The sequence below is a fragment of the Mandrillus leucophaeus genome, unplaced genomic scaffold (assembly GCF_000951045.1).
Source record: "Mandrillus leucophaeus isolate KB7577 unplaced genomic scaffold, Mleu.le_1.0 Scaffold198, whole genome shotgun sequence".
Taxonomy (NCBI): domain Eukaryota; kingdom Metazoa; phylum Chordata; class Mammalia; order Primates; family Cercopithecidae; genus Mandrillus; species Mandrillus leucophaeus.
In genome coordinates this window covers 5,244,261-5,264,321 of record NW_012102009.1, presented here as the reverse complement: position 1 = coordinate 5,264,321, position 20,061 = coordinate 5,244,261, and the positions used below count along the sequence as shown (strand labels likewise).

Here is a 20,061-nt window from a genome sequence, read left to right as displayed (position 1 = left end):
AGGATTTCCTAGCTGCTGACATATGTTCCCCAGTTATTTTTATTTTCAGGGGTGTAGGGTGCTAATTAAGGTCAAGCAGCTGTGTCTCCAGTTCCAAACAGCAATTGTGCAGAATAAGTAAACTTCCCTTTCCAATAGATTTCAGAATCCAATCTTGAGATCCAAATAAACCCCATCTGCTATTATTTTTGCATTTTAAAAAAATCTTAGACCAGGCTATAACACTTAAGTTATGCTTCTTTTCCCCACGTTTCCCAAATATTTTATCCTTAACGTTTGACACTGCCATAACAGCTATTAAACTAGGTTGAACATCTACATCTCAGTTTTTAGACTTTTTGTCCACTCGAATAATACTGAATTTCATCTTAGGACTAAGGGCCAATGAAGTTCTTTGGCATTACCTCAATCAAGACTACAAAGAAAAAGATAACTCCTATGTTACGCTCAAACAATATTACCAAATATTTATATGGACCTTTATAGATAATCATTTACAGATAGTTAAGTATCTTTTTCAAGTTGACCTCATTTAATCTCAAAATTATTTTGTACATTTATTATTATTCTTTATCCCTGATTAATAGAAGAAAATTATGAGGCCTAGAGAAGTTTAAGAAACATTCCTCAGACCACATAGTTGTTCAGGAGCAGAGCCAAGTCTGTATCCAAGGTACTCTAATTCCCTAACTCTTCACTATACCATAGATGGCCCCCATCATGTCACCCACTCTCTTTTTACTCTACTTCTCTAGCAACATGGAAAACAGCCTGGCTCCCTCTGAAGTCATTAGGAATCTCTGATGAAATGCAGACATGAACTCAGTTCTTCCTCCAATGAAAATACATAATATATTAGTTATATAAGGAATGTAATGGGATCACTGTGGATGTGGAAAGCTTTAAAGCTTTTTAAAGGAATGCACAAATGATGCTTGGAATCCAGAAAAGCCCAAGAAGACATTACAAACAAATGACCAAATGTGGAATGGGTGGTGGGGATCGGGGGGTGGGGAGAAACTCCATGAACAATAAGTATTTTCATTTGAATGGTTTGTTTTTATTTCATAAGGACTTTTCCTTCAAGGAAAACCCTTGTTTTTGAAAGGAGTTCAAATGATCATTATGACAAACCTGTAGATGGAGAGGGAGGCCACGGATCGAATGAGAGATGCCACAGCCCCGACCTTGGCAGCTTCCACCGCTCCCTGCGTTCGGTATTGCACCGTCCTCGAGTAGTTGATGTAAGGTTGGTTATAAACAACAATCTTCCCTCTTGCTTCTGAGGCCCTTCTCTGCAGTTCATCAAAAGAAGTCACCACCAGAACTTCTGCTGTAATGCCTAGAAATAAAAGTCATGCAAGATTAACTTACAGTTTCCCATCAGCCAGGCTCAATTGGCACATGAAAGGTCACACACATGCTCTTTCTGCTACATCTGGCAAACTGGTATGAGAAGATCAAAGTTTTAGAGCCATTTAGCATGGGAAAGAGATTGTGGGGTTAGCCAACTTCCCAAGAGAGTGAAAATGCATTTAAAATAATACAACATACAAATCGTATGGTTTTTCAACTCACTAGACCAACTGGTATTAAATCACAAACTGCTTGAAACGATAGCTTCTTTTTTAATTCTTTCCCACCCTGAGAAGTCACACATTTCACAGAATGATGCTAGTCATTTATTTTTAAAAATGCATTTCAGAAAGCTCTCCTTAGGATTAATGAAACACATATTAATCTTTTTATAAAACTATTTTGATATGTTGCTAAACAACCTACAACAACATCACACAAAGGATGCCAGTGTGTGAAGAATACTCTTAGAAGCCAATGTTCTTCATAAATCAAACTTTTAACAAATGGTTAATGTAACCTCTCTCAAGAACCACAAAAAGTAAGCTTTCCCTCCTCCTTTGTATAAAAACATGCTTGAAGAGTGGAAACTTCCCATGCCTCCCAATTTACGGTACTTGTTCATCACCAAACACATCATTATTTTTCAAATAAAAATTTTGAAGATGTTGTGTAATGGCGCTATAATCCTGTTGTCTTGGTTAGAAAAGATGTCCCTTCGTTTCTTATACCATAACACTTGCCCACATCTTCCTGATTAGGGAACAGGGTTTCACATCTTCCAAGAAATCATTCAAAATGTGCCAGACCATTGAAGATCCAAATTGATGGAGTAGTTAGAGTAACAAGGAAAAAATACTTGGCAACAAAGGCCAGAGGCAGTGGCTAAATATATCTAAAAGAAAGTAGTGGTAGGCGCCTAATGTTTTGTGACTTTAGCCACGCAATCATGAAGTATGTCAGTAAAAAACAAAGTATCAACATATATTTCCATATTTCCTTAATATTAAAAGCTAGAGAACTAAGTTTTTCTGAAAGCTTAACAAATGTTAACTGTTACTTGGAAAATCCTTTTAAAATGCACTACAGGTATGCAAGAATTTTTGCTTTCAATATAGGCCTCATCATAATGGGCCCTTTGGGCTGGCTACTCCCCTGGTACCATGATCCAGACTGAATTTCTATTTTCACTTTAAAGTGATTGGCTACAGATCTATAGGTATGTCTTCACCAACACTGAGAACTCAATTTATAGTCTAAAAGAAGCAATGTATAATTATGGAAAGTAAGGAAACCACTAGCTTTTTCATATAATATGCATGCATAAAAATACAAATAAGAGTTTGGCTAGACAGATTTTGAGATTCATACATTTCTGAAACCTGGAGTTACCTTGAAATTTGACTGGTGTTATTGTTGGCATAGTATGGGAACTTGGCTGATGGTTTTCAGCTGTTCCTAATGAATAACAGGTTCGATGGTCCACTCAAGGGATGAGCAACAATGGGGTAATTTTGGCATCTGGATTGGAGCCAATAGAAATGAAGCCAAATTTCTATAAATTTTCATAGGCCACTGTGAAATTAAAGTCATATGAGGGTGGTACTTCATTATGGTCTATGCTTCCATTCAAGTTTTTTTTTTTTTTTTTTTTTAAACAAACAAGAGCGTGGAGTCCTAAAGTGCCAAAACCTAACCTAGACACCACAGTTGCCAATGCAAATCACTAGCAGCAGCTATAGGTCAAAACCTATCACTGTGAACTTGGAAAAAGAGTTTAAATTAATCTGTTTTGCTGAAAACTCACAGTCATCTCTGATTCCTCTGTCTCCTTTATCCCCCACATCTAATCAATCCCCCAATACTGATAATTTTGCTCCTTAGAAATCAATACCAATTGAAATCATGAACTCTGTTCAACCCCCTTACACTCTCACAGCAGGCCCTCATTACCTCTCTTTTGAACCGTAACAGGTCTCTACTCTCTGGCCCTCCCATACCACTGGTGTCCCAGCCTTCAGCCTGGCTCCCTTTTAACTTCACAGAGCTGCCAGAGTGAACAAGTCAAACTACTGAAGAGTCAGATCTGCCCCTGGCACCATCACCGATTCCTCTTCCCCATTTCCACCTCTGCTGAAAACCCATCATTTTCACATCCAAAGTCTGCCTACCTGTAACACTGGCTGCCATCTATTTTACTTTTATTTTTTGTGACTCCTTTCTATTTTATTTTATTTATTTTATGCTATTTTATTTTATTTATTGAAACAGAGCCTTGCTCTGTCATCCAGGCTGGCATGCAGTGGTGCAATCTTGGCTCATTGCAACCTCCACCTCCCAGGTTCAAACGATTCTCTGGTCTCAGACTCCTGAGTAGCTGGGATTACAGGTGCCCGCCACCATACCCAGCTATTTTTTGTATTTTTAGTAGAAATGGGGTTTCACTATGTTGGCCAGGCTGGTCTTGAACTCCTGATTTCAGGTGATCTGCCCACCTCGACCTCCCAAAGTGCTAGGATTACAGGTGTGAGCCACCATGCCTGGCCTACTCCCTTCTATTTTAGACTTTATCAATAATAAACTTGAAAGTTCCCACTCTCACGCCATGCCATTTCACTCTTCAGTGTCTGTGTTCATGCTGTAGTACATCATATTTTGTTGACCTCCTTTTCCCACCTTCATCAGGTGACCAGTGCCTATGTATCCCTCAAGATTCCATTCAAGAATCACTTCTTTAGGGAGCATTCCCTGGCCTCTTGTCTCCTGTAACATCAGGGAAGCCTGGATCAGGTACTGCCCTCCTCTGGATTTTCAGGGTACCTGGGACATATCTGGGAACTGAATTAATGAAACTCTCTCTACCCCTTAAACTGTAATTTCCTCAATTTGGGTCCATGTTCATTTTTGTTTGTGTGTCAACGGACTAACCCAGTGCCTGGAGTACATGTAGCCAGTTGGTCGTTAAGCACCTCTTGAGTTGTGCTGCTCTAAATAAGAGACTGATGACTGGATCTAAAGCATTTCTATGAATGTTCAATTTTACCTTTAAAAGTTTGATAGCCCTTCTCCCATAGGAACCCAGCAGTCTGATTCCCTTACACCTACAGTACAGCTGCAGAACAATAACCAAGCAAAAGAGGCCTTGGGGCACTCAGAATAGAAATAAAAATTCCAAGTACAAAAATTTGAACACAAGAAAGTGCTTCTGGTCTCTTAGAGCATGGTTACCCTTACTTTACACAAAATCCTACATCTGGCATTTAAACCTATCAGCTATGAGAAATAACAAATCAAAAAGAGGAAATAAGGTCTGAAAACTGACAACAGAACCACAAAAAACAATGTTGGAGTCAGAAACATATAAAATAACTAACACTGAAAGAACTTTCTGCAGTGATAGAAATGTTTGATATCTGTGCTAACACAGTAGCCATTAGCCACATGTGGCTATTGACCACTTGAAATGTGACTACAGTGACTAAGAATCTGAATTTTTAATGTCATTTAATTTCAATTAATTTGTATGTACATTTAAATAGCCACATGTGGGTAGAACTCACAATGACTGCAGGCTCAGGCCATTGCATAGGACAAATAGATGACAGCATCTCTTTTGGCCCTGAGGGACTTGCTTCATGAAAGTCCCATAACAAATTGAGTCATGGTGATGACTTCCTCCAGCAGTCACAGACAAGGTGGGCCACTGTATTCAGTAGCCATTGTTTGGGAAGGCAGGTGTGTACAAAATACTTAAGGAAGATTTTTGCTCAAATGGAGTAAAATAAAACTAGACCACCTAGAAAATTTTACTCTTCTATATCAGTTTGTGTTTTGACACCTTACACCAAAGGGAATATTCATGCTTGCCTACAAATCAGCAAGCTCTTACTCTTACCTCTCATCACCCTTCTTCCCATCCTCTCGTTCCAAAAGATAGTTCAGGAAAACCTCTAAGAACACAAAACCAGTGTCATATTCACAATAAGGCCCACTCTAACTTCCCTATTAATAATTGCAACTCACTCCCAACATCCTATCCCTCTTAGCTTGTTTAATTTTTTTACAGCATTTATCAGTTTCCAGTTGTACCCCTACAATAATGTAAGTTCCAAGTGCCTGAAATAGTGCCTAGCACACAATATGTGAAACACACACACACAAACACATACCCACAACCCACTGAATGAACGAAGAGAAACCGAAAAAATAAAGTATAATACCCCATCCCTGCTCACTCTCCAGAAATGTATACTTCCAAGGAAGTATTTCTATAGGTCAGAATAATTGATGATGATAATAATAATAATAGCTATATTTGAATGTCCATTGTTTACACTAATATTCACAGCAACTCTGCAAAGTAGTTATCATGAGGAGACTGAGGTGCAGAGAAGAAATTTCACATAACTGCTAGATGCTGAAGCTGAGATTTGTAACTATTGGATATCTGAATCCAGGGGTCATGTTCTTCCCATTAACTGCATTGTTATCTTCTTTCACAAATGTAACATATATCAAAAGAAAATCTCGGCATTTTCATTTTAAGAGGAATTAGGAAGGAAAACAAATAGGTATATAAAAGTCTGCCTAAGTTGTCAGCAATTCTTTTCCTTAATCTACAAGAATCTTGCTCATCGATCAGGGTGCTGTTATCACACTAGGTCCCAATCTCTTAATAAGGGAGTTGGGAGGGGTGTTTCCCTCTAGAATAGGAGTCATCAGACTCTGTTAGAGTAATGAAAAGGATTGTAATAGCTAATTTCTGAAGAGAATGTGGGACTGAAGCTAAAAATACTCATTATAAAGTAACTCTTTTGGCTACAGTCTATTATATCACAAAAATATTATAAAAATTCTCAGGTTCCTTTCTATCTTCCACACCCAATTTTCAAAACCGATCAAGTTTTTTAAGCCACTTAACCTGTGTGTAATTACTACTGTGGTCTCCTAGCACAGACAACAGATGTTGACTGCTGTGGTATTGGCGCGGATCATCTATTCTATAGAGAATTTGATAAACAGACTCCAATCTCAGTCTCTTCTGATTTGATTCTTCCCCCAAACAGTTAAGAATAAGAAGATAATGAAATAATCTTACAACATTTTCTACCATTAAAATAAAAAGACTTACAGACAGAAAAAGGTGTCTATGGGTTCAATTTAATGCGGTATGTTTTAGAAAATTGATTCTGATTCCAGAAGTCTTAATCCCTGAACAGGAAATAGTCTAGCCCTACCCAAAAGGAAACCTAGCTTTCTACTCTTATCACATAATTTTCTATTGTATGCACTATGCAAGATAAATAGGTCCATGGAATGGCTGACTTTTCCAGAACTCAGAGTCATGGAGAAGAGAAAACAGTTGTTCTGGGAAACTCAGTGTGTTGGCCTGAAGTGGTAAGGAAACTGCAAATTCATAGAAGGCAGATAAAGGAACATCACAACAGTTCATTCTGAGTGTCAATTTGTTTATGGAGAATATTGTTATTGTGCAATGTCCTTTTTGTGGAAGAATATGCCTTACAGATCCAAATTAATTCAACAAATGTATGGACTTCCTACTAGACCAAAACTTCATGCTGGGCAATGTGGACAACAGGAAGATGAGGAAATTCCAGTACTATCCTTAAGGATTGTATAATCTGGAGGAGAAAAAAAATAGGTAAACAATAACTTTAAAAAGAACACAGTCACAGCACTAAATGAAAGTACAAAGTATAATTCCATGAAATAACATAAATCAGCATTAATTCTGACTAAGGGAAGAAACTAGGAAGTTTCCTATAAAGAAGAAACTTTAAGGCAGCTTTAGAAGATTTCAGTAGCCTGAAAATGAGGGAAGGACATTCTCAGGTAGAGAACAAAGAAGAGAAGACAAAAATAGATGAAACATCTGTTCGTTTACAATGACTAGGAGGCTTCCTGCCAGGACCCAAAACAGACAGCGGGACACTCTATGATCTTCCAACTTTTAACCAAGGTATGTATGGGCCTCCATCTTCATTCTGTGAATTCCAGGAATAAAAGGAAAACAGTGTCTTAGAATAAATTTTCAGGGAAAAAAATTAAAACTCAGCTATTAGTTGAGAGAAAGAGGAACAAGGGGCAAAGTGCAACTCCAAGTGATAACTGAAGGCACATGACCCATCCTCTCCGGACTGTGTCTCCTGAGATCTGGCTCAAATTAAACCTTCTCTGTTGGCCTTGTGAGAGAGCCCAGACCCCACTGCATCAAAATCCATGGGCACAATAAATTATCATGATCTCTAGAGAGCCAGCTGCCTGCCCTGTTGGGTGGTGTGCTGAGAGCCACTTGCTGTACTGAAACCTGAGGACAAGCCACAAGCAAAGTGTCCTGTCTACTTTGACTTCTAAAATACTGAGTTTATACAGAGACTTTTGTTGTTTAGTGGAGAGGTGCCTATCACAGGCCCATTATGTTCAATTCAACATGAAATGTAGGACAGTCCAGTTGTATAAGAACCCAACTAGCAATAAGCAGCCATAAGCATAGACCGCTTCTGGTCCTTAGAAATTGGATTGCCTTAAAATCCAAACTGTTCCCATTGTTTTTGCAGCAGCATGAACAGGCACTCAGACTTGAGTACCTTGATTTCTTTTAGTAATTATCACAGAGAACATTTATACTCCAAAACATGAGGTATACTCTTTTCCAGAAACAACTTGTTTTGAATATGGTTGCTTTGACGCATGGTTGACATGGTGGTTGCTTTCTCTCTAATCACTGGGTGTTTCCTTGTGAAGGTGACTAATGTGAGTGAGTGAGGGAGGACTTTCATGAAAACCACTGTCATCTAACCTGGTAAAGTCAGCGGCAGGAAGAAACAATGCACCTCAGTCAGCTTCAAGCGGTATTTTCAGGGGAAAATCCAGGCGTGGCAATGGGTGGGATACAGAGGTGAGTTGCCAGCTACAGTAGACTAAAATGGGCTAGTTATCATGGTCTGGGGTTCACAGCTGGCTCCCCTGGGAAGCTGGGATGGGAAAAATGGGTGCCAACTTGTATTAAGACTTGTATTAAGGACTTTGGGTGACGATAGGGAAGTCAGACAAATTCACATTCACAGTTGAAAATGTCACTAGGCTCAGCTTGAGGAAAGGCTTGGAGGAGGTCAGAAAAGGTACAGAGGACTGTTGAAAGGACTACTGCCACATTCTGGGCAAGAGGTGACAGTGGCTTAGACTGGGACAGGGCAGTGGAGATAAAGCATAGTAGGCCACTTTGAGTAACCACATGATGACACACCGTTTACTGCAGTGGGGTTTTATACTCCAGTAAGCATAGTGCCCAAACTGTGTAATGATTGTTTTATGAGGGAAAGTTTTATATAAACTGAAATTTAGTCATCAGATCATTCAAAACTAAGAAGACATTTCCAAAAATTTTAAGCTGAATATTTTCAGTGAAACAAGTCAACATCTTATTCTGTAATTATTTAAAAAAAAAAACACAGGGTATTTATTACATTATGCATTATTCAATATATGCTTAAAGCAGGTGATTTATTTGTCAATAACAAGAAGTGGCTATCATTACATACCCTGGCTTGAATGCTGGCTATAAAGCTCACCAGCCTTTTGATCCTGAATAAGCTACTTCATATTTTTGTCCTGTAAAATGGGAATCACAATAATATTGGCATCACCAGGCTCTTGTAACTATCATATGAGATAATGGTGGTAAAATTGCTCTATGTTCCATAAAGCACTATAAGACAGAGGTAGTTATTTAAGGGCTCTGGACATATATTTAGTGGGCATAAGCAATAAGTATCTGGTTTATTTAATATTTCACTTCAAGCCAAATTACCAGGAATAAAACAAAGTGGATATGACTTCAGTAAATATCAAGCCTACTTGGCTCAGAGCAGAGCTATTCCTTATAACATCAGACAGCTCCAGTTTTTAGTAAAGCAATAATTTAGGTCCTATATCATAAAGATCCTACATCAGGCTGGACAGAAAAGTAGAGTAGGCTCCATGGGTCTACTTGGCAGCCAAGAGTACAGAGGAAATAATGGAGGCGTGGATGAGAGAAGCAAGGAAGGGAGTTTTTGGAGGAAAAAACAGCAGAAGAATATGGCGTAAGAGAAAAATACACCAGTAGCCCTGTCCAAAACAGACCTATGACGTATGTTCCATTACTTCCTCTCAAAACTTATCCCCACCCATTGCCTTGTAAACTGCAATATCTCAGTCAAAGACACTGAACCTGGACTTGGCCAAGAGACTTTCTCTGGCCAATGGAATGGGAATATGCATGATATACAGTCACAATTGAGCAGGAGCTTTAAGGACCATTGCAAGATTTGGCGTTGTCTCTAAGAAAATGTGGTACATATACACCATGGAATACTATGCAGCTATAAAAAGGAACGAGATCATGTCCTTTGCAGGGTCATGGATAGAGCTGGAAGTCATTATCCTCAGCAAACTAATGCAGAAACAGTAAATCAAATACTACATGTTCTCACTTATGAATGGGAACTGAACAATGAGAACACATGGACACAGGGAGGGGAATAACACACACTGGGGCCTATTGTGGGGTGGAGTACAGGGAGTGAGAGCATTGGGAAAAATAGCTAATGCATGCTGGACTTAATACCTAGGTAATGGGTTGATAGGTGCAACAAACCACCATGGCACACATTCACCTATATTAATAAACCTGCATGTCCTACACATGTACCCCAGAACTTAAAAAGAAAAAAGAAGCCTCCTAGTCGCTTCACTCTCCTGCCCTCAGCGAGGAGAATGGCACGTCCCAGATGAAAGCTGCTCCTTCTGTCTGCATTCTGGGGTAAAAAAAGACACCTGAGACAGGAGCAAAGGCACTATTAACTGGCAGATATATATATGTATATATATATGGAACAAGAATTAAAGCTTGGTTTTTGTGAACCACCGAGATTTTGGAGGTCGTTTGTTACCACAGCATTACTGAGTGAAAACTGACTAATTCAGGGGCTCTGAATTTAAAGTTTCTATCAAAGTTTTTCGCAATCTATGGCTGACTGATAGAAGATATAGAATGAATATATGTGATACCTTAGGGAAGATTGTTCAGTGAAAATTAGATAACTACTTCTTCCTCCTATCACACATCAAAATGATCAACACCAAACAGCAGGAAACAAACAAATCTGTACACCTATAGACTAAATGACAAAGAATTTTAAATAGGAGATAAACTCAAAATCATTAAAATACAGTATTGGCACCCAGTGTCATTTCTAAATAAAACAAGCAGCAATTACTAATGGCTAAATAAAACAAACATCTTTAATAATTCTATACACACTCCATAGATTTCACTATTTCATCCCTAAATGCATTTGCTTTCTAAATTCCATCTTTACAAACTAAGGGCAAAAATGATAGAAACTAGTGTGCTTATGTTTGTAGCAAGTACAAAATGTTATTACAGTGCTATATTAGAGGGCTAAAATAACTATGAAAACGGTATAACGAACTGGGCTTTTTTACGTAGCTATGCTTAAAATGTTAAGTGTGTCTTATGTTCTTCTTAGAGAAGTAAAACTTGGGTAAAACTACTGTAACAAAACAGAATTTCTACCCTAAGTAATGACAAACTTGGCTCAGTTTCACATGACTCAATACGACATAATTTGTCACTAGAAGATTCTAGAGACAAGGGTTAAATATCGGAACCATATGAATTACATGAACATTTTCTGGATTTCATTTTATGAAAGTGCATTGGCTAGATGGGCACAAATCCAATTATTGATGTTAATTCTGTTACAATTAAAAGCCAGTACCATATAGCTTTAAGGAGGAGAGAGTAAGGGCATTAGTCACATTTTATAGGTGAGAAAATGGAGGCACAAACAGGCTCAAATATCTTACCAAACTAGAAAGTGACAGAGCTTGGATTTGAATCCAAGTCAGACCAACTCCAAACCCATGGTGTCAGCTTCATCTTCAAAATCTGTGTGGTGTTCTCCCCCAAAACATCTGCAGGCTCTCCTAGACCTTACATCCTAACTATAGGCCCAGGGAAAGAGAAAGTGTCTTTTCCAGAAGTTCCCACAGCAAAGACAGAGGAGACTTCATTTTTTTTCAGAAGCCCGTTCAAGATTCATGAGTTACATGCCCACTCATAAATCTAATACCATGGCCGTAGGAAAGGGCTATGCTGACTACCTTAAGCCAAGCAAAGCCATTCCACCCCCAGACCTGGGTAAGGGGCCAATTCTACCCAAATCACATAGCTTGGAGTGGGCCAACGCTGTAGTTCCCCAAAGAGAATAAAAATGGATCCTGGGTACCGAACAACAGATGGCCACCACAGGGGATGTCCCTTGATATTGCCACAATTTGTAGCACAATGCTTTTTGCATATTTTGAATGCAATGTGCTTGCTGAACTCAATTGAATTAAATATCCCATATTGTTCATGATCCACTTCAGCAGGGCAAAGAGCCTCCTGGGCCATTTATCCCCAACCACTGAAATCAACAAAATGAATAGGAAGTTTTTAATAAGCTTTTGATGAGCTACCAATTAAGAAAACCAGGCATCCATTTAACAACAATAATAATTTATTAATCCACACCAGAAACTTAGGCACAAATGCTATGGTAATAGAAATATTATTGCTATAGGAGTTCGGAGCTTGATTCATTCCCAAGAATCCATGTGGACCATTTGTAATCCCCGAGCCATATTTAAAACCACTATTCTATCTATACGATTTTGTCATGGAGTCCAAAACTTTAAACATTTGCAGAATTTCCATTGGATTGTAGAGTAAGGATTTCAAATATTTCAATAAAAAACATGATGTATGTATAGATTCAATATAAATTTAAGAGGTAAAAGGTGATAATTCTTCAGTTTAAAAGACTTGTGTGAAACTAATGATAACAGAAATAGCTATTCTATGTGTACTCTGGCCAGGAACCATGAAAAGGTCTTAACATGAATTATTTCACGTAATCCTTATGTCCCTATGTGGTAGGTATTACTACCACCCATCAGTAAAAATATTGACATGAAAACTTAGACCTGACCTAGGTCACATAGTGTGGTTGGTAGTACATCTAAAATTCAAACACAGACCTATCTGATGGAGACCTATTTCTAACAGAAAGAGACGGAGAGACAGCAACAGTACTTCTGATCATTGAATCCTCATCTGATTATTCATCCATACATTTTATCTACAAGATGCCTAAACACTAGACACATAAAATGTTTTAGAGGCCACCTCCACTAAGAGTTTTAGCATATTATCTTACACAGCACAATGCATTTACTAGCTGCCACATAGATAATAATTGTTGCTGAGTGGTCCTTAAATGTGTATTTTAATCTTCCCCTCTTTGTTTAACCTAGTATAAAAGTTATAGTAAAACTGTCTCATCGAGCAGGTTTATCTGATGGTCACTTCAGGGAAGATTTAATTAAATAATAATAGTAAGGAACTACCATTTACATAGGTCTTACAATATGCCAGGCACTGTTCTAAATATTTTACTTACATTAACTCAGTGGATTCTCTCGACAGCCCTATAACGTAGGCACTTTTTAAAATCACCTTCATTAAGTATAAAATACTTTATTTATAACTGTGTTTTACTTATTTCCTGACTTATTACCAAAGGAATTTGAAGACACTTGCAAAATTACATTGAAGAAAATAAAAAGAAAGGAAGAAGGTAAAGAAAGAAAGGAAGAAGGTATAGTAAAATAAAATAATGCTACAGATAATATTATCAGAAAAAATATCCATCAAAAGATTTGTATCGTTGCTGGAGAGGACCATAAATTTAGCTACAAACTGCCTAGCAAACAAAGCAAAAAGCAAAACATAATCAGGCAGAAGATTCACAATGTACATAATAGGAAAACAAGCCAGTTGCTTAAGAGTAGCACAAATTTCCCATAAGAAAGTTATTTTCCTACAAGAAAATTATATAATAAAAAATGCCATGTGATACAATAATGTACAAAAGTCCATTTCTACCATGAGTATAAAATGTGGAATATAATTCCTCTTCATCCTTCCATTTCCATTTTCTCCCTCTCCCTCAGTAATAACAGTTTTAATTTTGCTGGGAAGATGACTGTCTAGAGTTTTAAAAAGACCCCATTTTCCAGCTTCTCTGTAGCTAGATGTGGCCATGTTATTTAAAGGGGGAGACATGTCTTTATCCTGGTCACTCAAATGCAGATGTAAGAAGCTATCCTGGATGATGAGGTAGGCTTGGAAAGGAACATCTGGACAGCAGAATCTGGGTTGCTAACACTCTGGTGCATAGTTATCTATAATTTCATAAGACAGAGAAAGAAACTTCTATGGTGTGTAAGCTACTATTGTTTTGAGTTTTCTATCATTTCTAGGTAACTGAAGAATGAGGGGGACAGAAAACTTCTTTGTATTAGGTGATCAGGGAAGACTTCTCTGAGGAGATATTTAAGCCAAAAAACTGAAGGATTTTATGCTAACGAGCTATGTACAAGAAGAATGGAGACAAGAATACTCATTGCAGAGGTCACTGTACCTACAAAAGCCTCTAGGCAGGAAAACTTTCACAAGAAGCTGAAGGAAGATTTTTGTGGCTGGAGTGCAGTAAGAAAGGGCAAAGAGAAACATGAGACAAAATCTGACAAAAAGGCAGGAACCACATCATGCAGGGCCTCCTGGGCCAAGGTGAAGAGTTAGAATTTCTGTTGGCAGGAATAAGTAGAAAAGGGAATCCTTGTACACTGTTGAAGGGAATGTAAATTACAAATGCCATTATGAAAAACAGTGTGGAGGCTCCTCAAAAAATTAAAAATAGAGCTACCATATGATCTAGCAATCCCACTACTGGGTACACATATCCAAAGAATATGAAATCAGTATGTCAAAGAGATATCTGCACTCCTATGTTCATTACAACATTATTGACAATACCCAAGATACGGAATCAACCCAAATGTCCATCAGTGAATGAATGGATAAAGGAAATGTGGTATATAGGCACAATGGAATTACTATTCGGCCTTACAAAAAAAAAAAATATTGTCATTTGCAACAACTTGGACGAACTTGAAGGCCATTATGTTAAGTAAAATAGGCCAAGCACACAAAGACAAATGCCATCTGAGCTTACTTATACATGGAATCTAGAAAACTCAAATTCATAGAAACAGAGAGTAAAATAATGGTTACCAGAGATGAGGGAGTGTAGAGATTGGGAAGAAGTTGGCCAAAGGACACAAAATTTCAGTTAGAAAAAGTTCAAGAGATGTGTTGTACATCATGCTGACTATAGATAATAACAATAGATTGTATACTTGAAAATTGCTAAGAGGATAGATTTTAAGTATTATCACCACAAAAAAATGTTAAGTGTGTGAGGTAATGGATATGCCTGACTTGGCCATTCCACAGTGTACACACATATCAAAACATCACACTTGTACACTACAAATCATATAATTTTTACTTGTCTAATTAAAAATTAATTTTTAAAATTGTAAAACCCAAGAGCTAAAGAATTAAAAAAGAAAGGAGAGAGAATTTATTCTATAGTCAATGGAAGAATAGTGTCTGGCAAATAGGAGGGGTCTTCAAAAAGTCCATGAAAAAATGTGTATTATAAAAAAACCATAGATTTCAACTTTTTTACATCAAAATAAACTCATACTAACTTATTACAACATATCTGAACAGAATTTAGTTTGAGGCACTAAAAAGGATAAGACATCAGTTTTAAAAGAGCCCCTATCAAAAACTGGATAACTATATACAAAAGAATGAAATTGGACCTGTTTCCCACTATACAAAAAATCAAATCAAAGTGGATAAAAGATTTCTATAGAAGACCTAAAACACTGAAACTACTAGAATAACACTTTGGGGAAATGTTCCAGAACATTGGTCTGGGCAAATGTTTTTTTTGTGTAAGACCTGAAAAGCACAGGCAACCAAAGCAAAAATGTATGATTGGGATTATATCAACCTAAAAAGCTTCTGCACAGCAAAGAAAACAATCGACAAAGTGAAGAGACAACACACAGAATGACAGGAAATATATGCAAACTATCCATCTGACAAGGGATTAATAACCAGAACATATAAGGAGTTCAAACAACTCAATAGCAAAAAAAAAAAAAAAAAAAATCAGATTAAAAATTGGGCAAAAGGTTTGAACAGACATTTCTCAAAAGACATACAAATGGCCAAGAAGTATATGAAAAAATGCTCAACATCCCTAATCATCAGAGAATGCAAATGAAAACTCCAATGAGACATCATCTCACCACAGGCAATAACAGATGCTGGTGAGGATGTGGAGAAAGGGGAACCTTCACACACTGTTGGTGAAAATGTAAATTAGTACAGCCTAATGTACAGCATGAAGGTTCCTCAAAAAACTAAAAGTAGAACCATATGATCCAGTAATTCCACTACTTGGTATATATCAAAAAGAAAGGAAATCAATACATCAAAGAGATATCTGCACTCCCATGTTTATTTCAGCACTACTAACAATAGTGAAAATACCAAATCAAGCTAAGTACCCATAAACAGATGAATGAAGAAAGAAAATGCCATATATATACACAGTGAAATATCATTCAATCATAAAAATGAATGAAATGCTGTCACTTGCAGCAACATAGATGGAATTGGAGACCATTATGTTAGGTGAAAAAGTCCAAGTATAGAAAGACAAATATCATATGGTCTCACTCATATGTAGGAGCTAAAAAAGTAGATCTCATGAAGATAGAGATTGGTAGTTATCAGAGGCCAGGAAGGGGGGAAGGAAGAGGGGAAGAAACAAATAGAATATAAATGTATTTATTACCACTGAACTACACACTTAAAAAGGGTAAAGATGGTAAATTATATATGTATATTTTAGAACAATAAAAGATTTTTTTTTGAAAAAGAGCCCCCATCAGCGCAACATGAATTCTGCTAAAATTGAAACAAGAACAAACATCAAATTTAGGGTGAAGCTTGGGAAGAAGAATGGTGAAATCATTGCTACTTTATGAAAAGTTTACAGGGACAATGCCTCAAAGCAATCAGCAGCTTACGAATCAATAACTAATTTTAAGAAGTGACAAGACAAAGTTGAAAATGAAGCTTGCAGTGGCAGACCATCCACATCAATCTGTGAGGAAAAAATTCACTTTGTTCATGTCCTAATTGAAGAAGAGTGACAATTAACAGCAGAAACAATAACCACACCATAGATATCTTGATTTGTCAGTTTATGCAATTCTGACTAAAATACTAAAGTTGGACAAACTTTCCACTTGATGGGTGCCAAAACTATTGTGCCCAGATCAGCTGCAGACAAGAGCAGAGGTTTCAATCAAAATTTTAAACAAGTGGAATCAAGATCTTATTGCATTTCTTTAAAGAACTGTAACAGAAGATGAAACACAGCTTTCCAGTATGATCCTGAAGACAAAGCACAAGCAAAGCCATGGCTACCAAGAGGTGGAAGTGGTCCTGTGAAAGCAAAAGCTGACCAATGAAGAGCAAAGGTCATGGCAACAGTTTTTTGGGATGATCAAGGCATTTTGCCTATTGTCTTTCTACAGGTGAAAGAACAATAATATCTGCTTATTAAAAGAGTGTTTTGAGAAATGTAGCCAAAGCTTTAGCAGAAAAATGCCCAGGAGGGCTTCACCAGAAAATCCTTCTCCACCACAACAATGCTCCTGCTCGTTCAGTTCATCAAACAAGGGCAATTTTACAAAAGTTTCAATGGAAAATTATTAGGCATCCACCTGAAAGTCCTGATTTAGTGCCTTTTGATTTTTTTGTTTCCTAATCTTAAAAATTTGTAAAGGGCACCCATTTTTCTTTAGTTAATAATGTAAAAAAGACTGCAATGATATGGTTATATACCTAGGGTGCCCAGTTATTTAGGGATAAACTAAATGGCTGGTATCATCACTTACAAAAATGTTTTGAACTTGATGGAGTGTATGTTGAGAAATAAAATTTATATTTTTCATTTTTATTTTTAATTCACTTTTTCCACAAACTTTTTGAAGCTCCTTCATAGTAGCCCCTCAAATATTTGCTGAATGGGTTTTTAAGAGGTGTCCTAAAAGGTAATTGTGTGATGATAATTTTTCTAGGCAGGAGGACCTTCAGGGAGCCATGTGATGGAATTTCCATAGAAAAAAATATAGTTTTCCAGTTATGGAGTAGAGGAGAGACAGACTTGAAAGTAGTGTAACCAGCTGAAAAGAAAGACCTAAACAAAGATGATGGAGATGGCCAGCCCTGATTTCATAGAAGAGAAAAAGAAGTGGCTGAATCTGCAAAATATTTTAGAAATAGAATCAACAGTTTACATTGAATGATTTGATAAGGGAGTATAAGAGGAGTGCAATTAGAAAAAGGAAAGAAGGAGTTGATGAGGATTGAATAACAAAGCGTTAAAGGACAGAATCTCTGCCAAAAACCTGAAGTGAATATGTGTTCCATGTTATCAGTTCATGGCAGGGTAATACATATTAACACCACAGGTGATACTCTCTTACAAAATAATAACAACTAACAAGGACATATGTCTGTATCTGTGGCCACCCTACTTCTACTGATTGGTTGCCAATGAGCTCAGATTTTTCCCAGAATACAGTTGCCCAAAACAGGCAAATGGGTAGTCAAGTCCCCAAACATTCAAGCATACCTCATCTTATTTGCTTTGCCTTATTGTGCTTCACAGATGAACACGTTTTTTACAAATCAAGTTTGTTGCAACCCCACATCAAGCAAGTCTATCCATACCATTTTTCCAAGAGCAGTTGTCCACTTCATGTCTCTGTGCCATAGTTAGGTAATTTTTGCGATATTTCCAGAATTTTCATTTTTGCTATATCTGTTATGATGATCTGTGGTCAGTGAGCTCTGATATTGCTATTGTAATTGTTTTGGAGCACCATGAACTGCACCCATATAAGAAGAGAAACCTAATCAATAAATGTTGTTTGTGTTCTGACTGGTCTGGAAGGTTGATGGAGCAGTCAGAACACAAACAAAGTTTATTGATTAGGTTTCTCTTCTTATATTGGTGCAGTACATGGTGCTCTCTCCCTCTCCTCAGGCTTCCCTATTCCCTAAGATACAACAACATTGAAGTTAGGCCAATTAATAACCTACAATGGCCTCTTAGTGTTCATGTGAAAGGAGTCACACATTTCTCACTTTAAATCAAAAACAAGAAATGGTTAAGCTTAGTGAGGAAGGCATGTCAATAGCTAAGATAGGGCAAAAGCTAGGCCTCTTGTGCCAAACAGTTAGCTAAGTTGTGAATGCAAAGGAAAAGTTCTTGAAGGAAATTATGAGTGCTGGCTGGGTGTGGTGGCCTGTTGCTGTAATCCCAGCAATCTGGGAAGCTGAGGTGGGAGGACTGCTTGAACCCAGGAGTTGGAGACCAGCCTGGGCAACATAGTGAGACCCAGTCTCTACAAAAAATTTAAAAATTAACTGGGCATAGTGGCATGTGCCTGTAGTCCCAGCTGCTCAGGAGGCTGAGGTGAGAGGATTGCTTGAGCTTGGGAGATCAAGGCTGCAGTGAGCCAGGACTGCACCAAAGCAGTGCAGCCTGGGTGACAGAGCAAGACCCTGTCTCAAAAAAAAAAAAAAAAAAAGTGCTAGTACAGTGAACATGTGAATGATAAGAAAGCAAAACAGTCTTATTGCTGATAGGGTGAAAGTTCTGATTGTCTGGACAGAAGATCAAACCCCCTACAACATTCCCTTAAGTCAAAGCCTAAACCAGAGGAAGGCCCTAACTCTCTTCAATTCTATGAAGGCTGAAAGAAGTAAGGAAGCTACAAAAGAAAAGTTATTGCAATCTTTCAAGCTTTTTCATTTTTACTATATCTGTTATAATAATCTGTGATCAGTGAGTTCTGATATTACTATCATGATTGTTTTGGGGCACAATGAACTGCACCGTATAAGCTAGCAGAGGTTGGTTCATTTAAGGAAAGAGGCCATCCCATAACGTGAAAGTGCAAGGTGAAGCAGCAACTGCTTATGTAGAAGCAATAGCTAGTTATCCAGAAAACCCAGTTAAGGCCATAGAGGTATGTCACTATACTGAACAACAGATTTTCCATGTAAACAAAACAGTCTTCTATTAGAAGATCTAGAACTTTCATAGCTAGAGAAAAGTCAATGCCTGGATTCAAAGCTTCAAATGGACAGGCTGACCTTCTTGTTGGAAACTAATGCAGTTATGACTTTGTTGCAGCCAACATTCATTTACCTTTCCAAAAATCATAGGGCTTTTAAGAGTTATGCTAAATCTACTCTAACAGTGCTCTATAAATGAAACAACAAAGCCTGGATGACAGCGTATCTGTTTAGAACAGATATGGTTTATTAAACAGTATAGTTTAGTAAATATTTTAAGCCCACTCTTGAGATGTAGTGCTCAGAAAAAAAAATCCTTTCAAAATATTACTGCTAATTGACAAGGCACCTGTTCACTCAGGAGTTCTGATGAAGATGTACAAGAAAATTAATGTTGTTTTCATGCCTGCTAATACAACATCCAATCTGAAGCCCATGGATCAAATAGTAATTTCAACCTTCAAGTTTTATTATTTAAGAAATATATTTCATAAGGCTATGGCTGCCATAGATTGTGATTCCTCTGAGGTATCTAAGCAAAGTAAATCAGT

General features: G+C 37.5%; 1 protein-coding gene across 2 annotated transcripts in view; it reads right to left on the bottom strand.

Moving 5' to 3' along the window:
- The window catches only part of CPQ (carboxypeptidase Q), a 313,593-nt gene that overhangs the window by 128,300 nt on the left and 165,232 nt on the right, over window positions 1-20,061 (bottom strand). For both annotated transcript variants that reach the window (XM_011978677.1, XM_011978678.1), the window contains one exon: window positions 1,135-1,342. In XM_011978677.1, coding sequence (XP_011834067.1) covers window positions 1,135-1,342 — 208 coding nt within the window. The remainder of the gene's footprint in view (window positions 1-1,134; window positions 1,343-20,061) is intronic.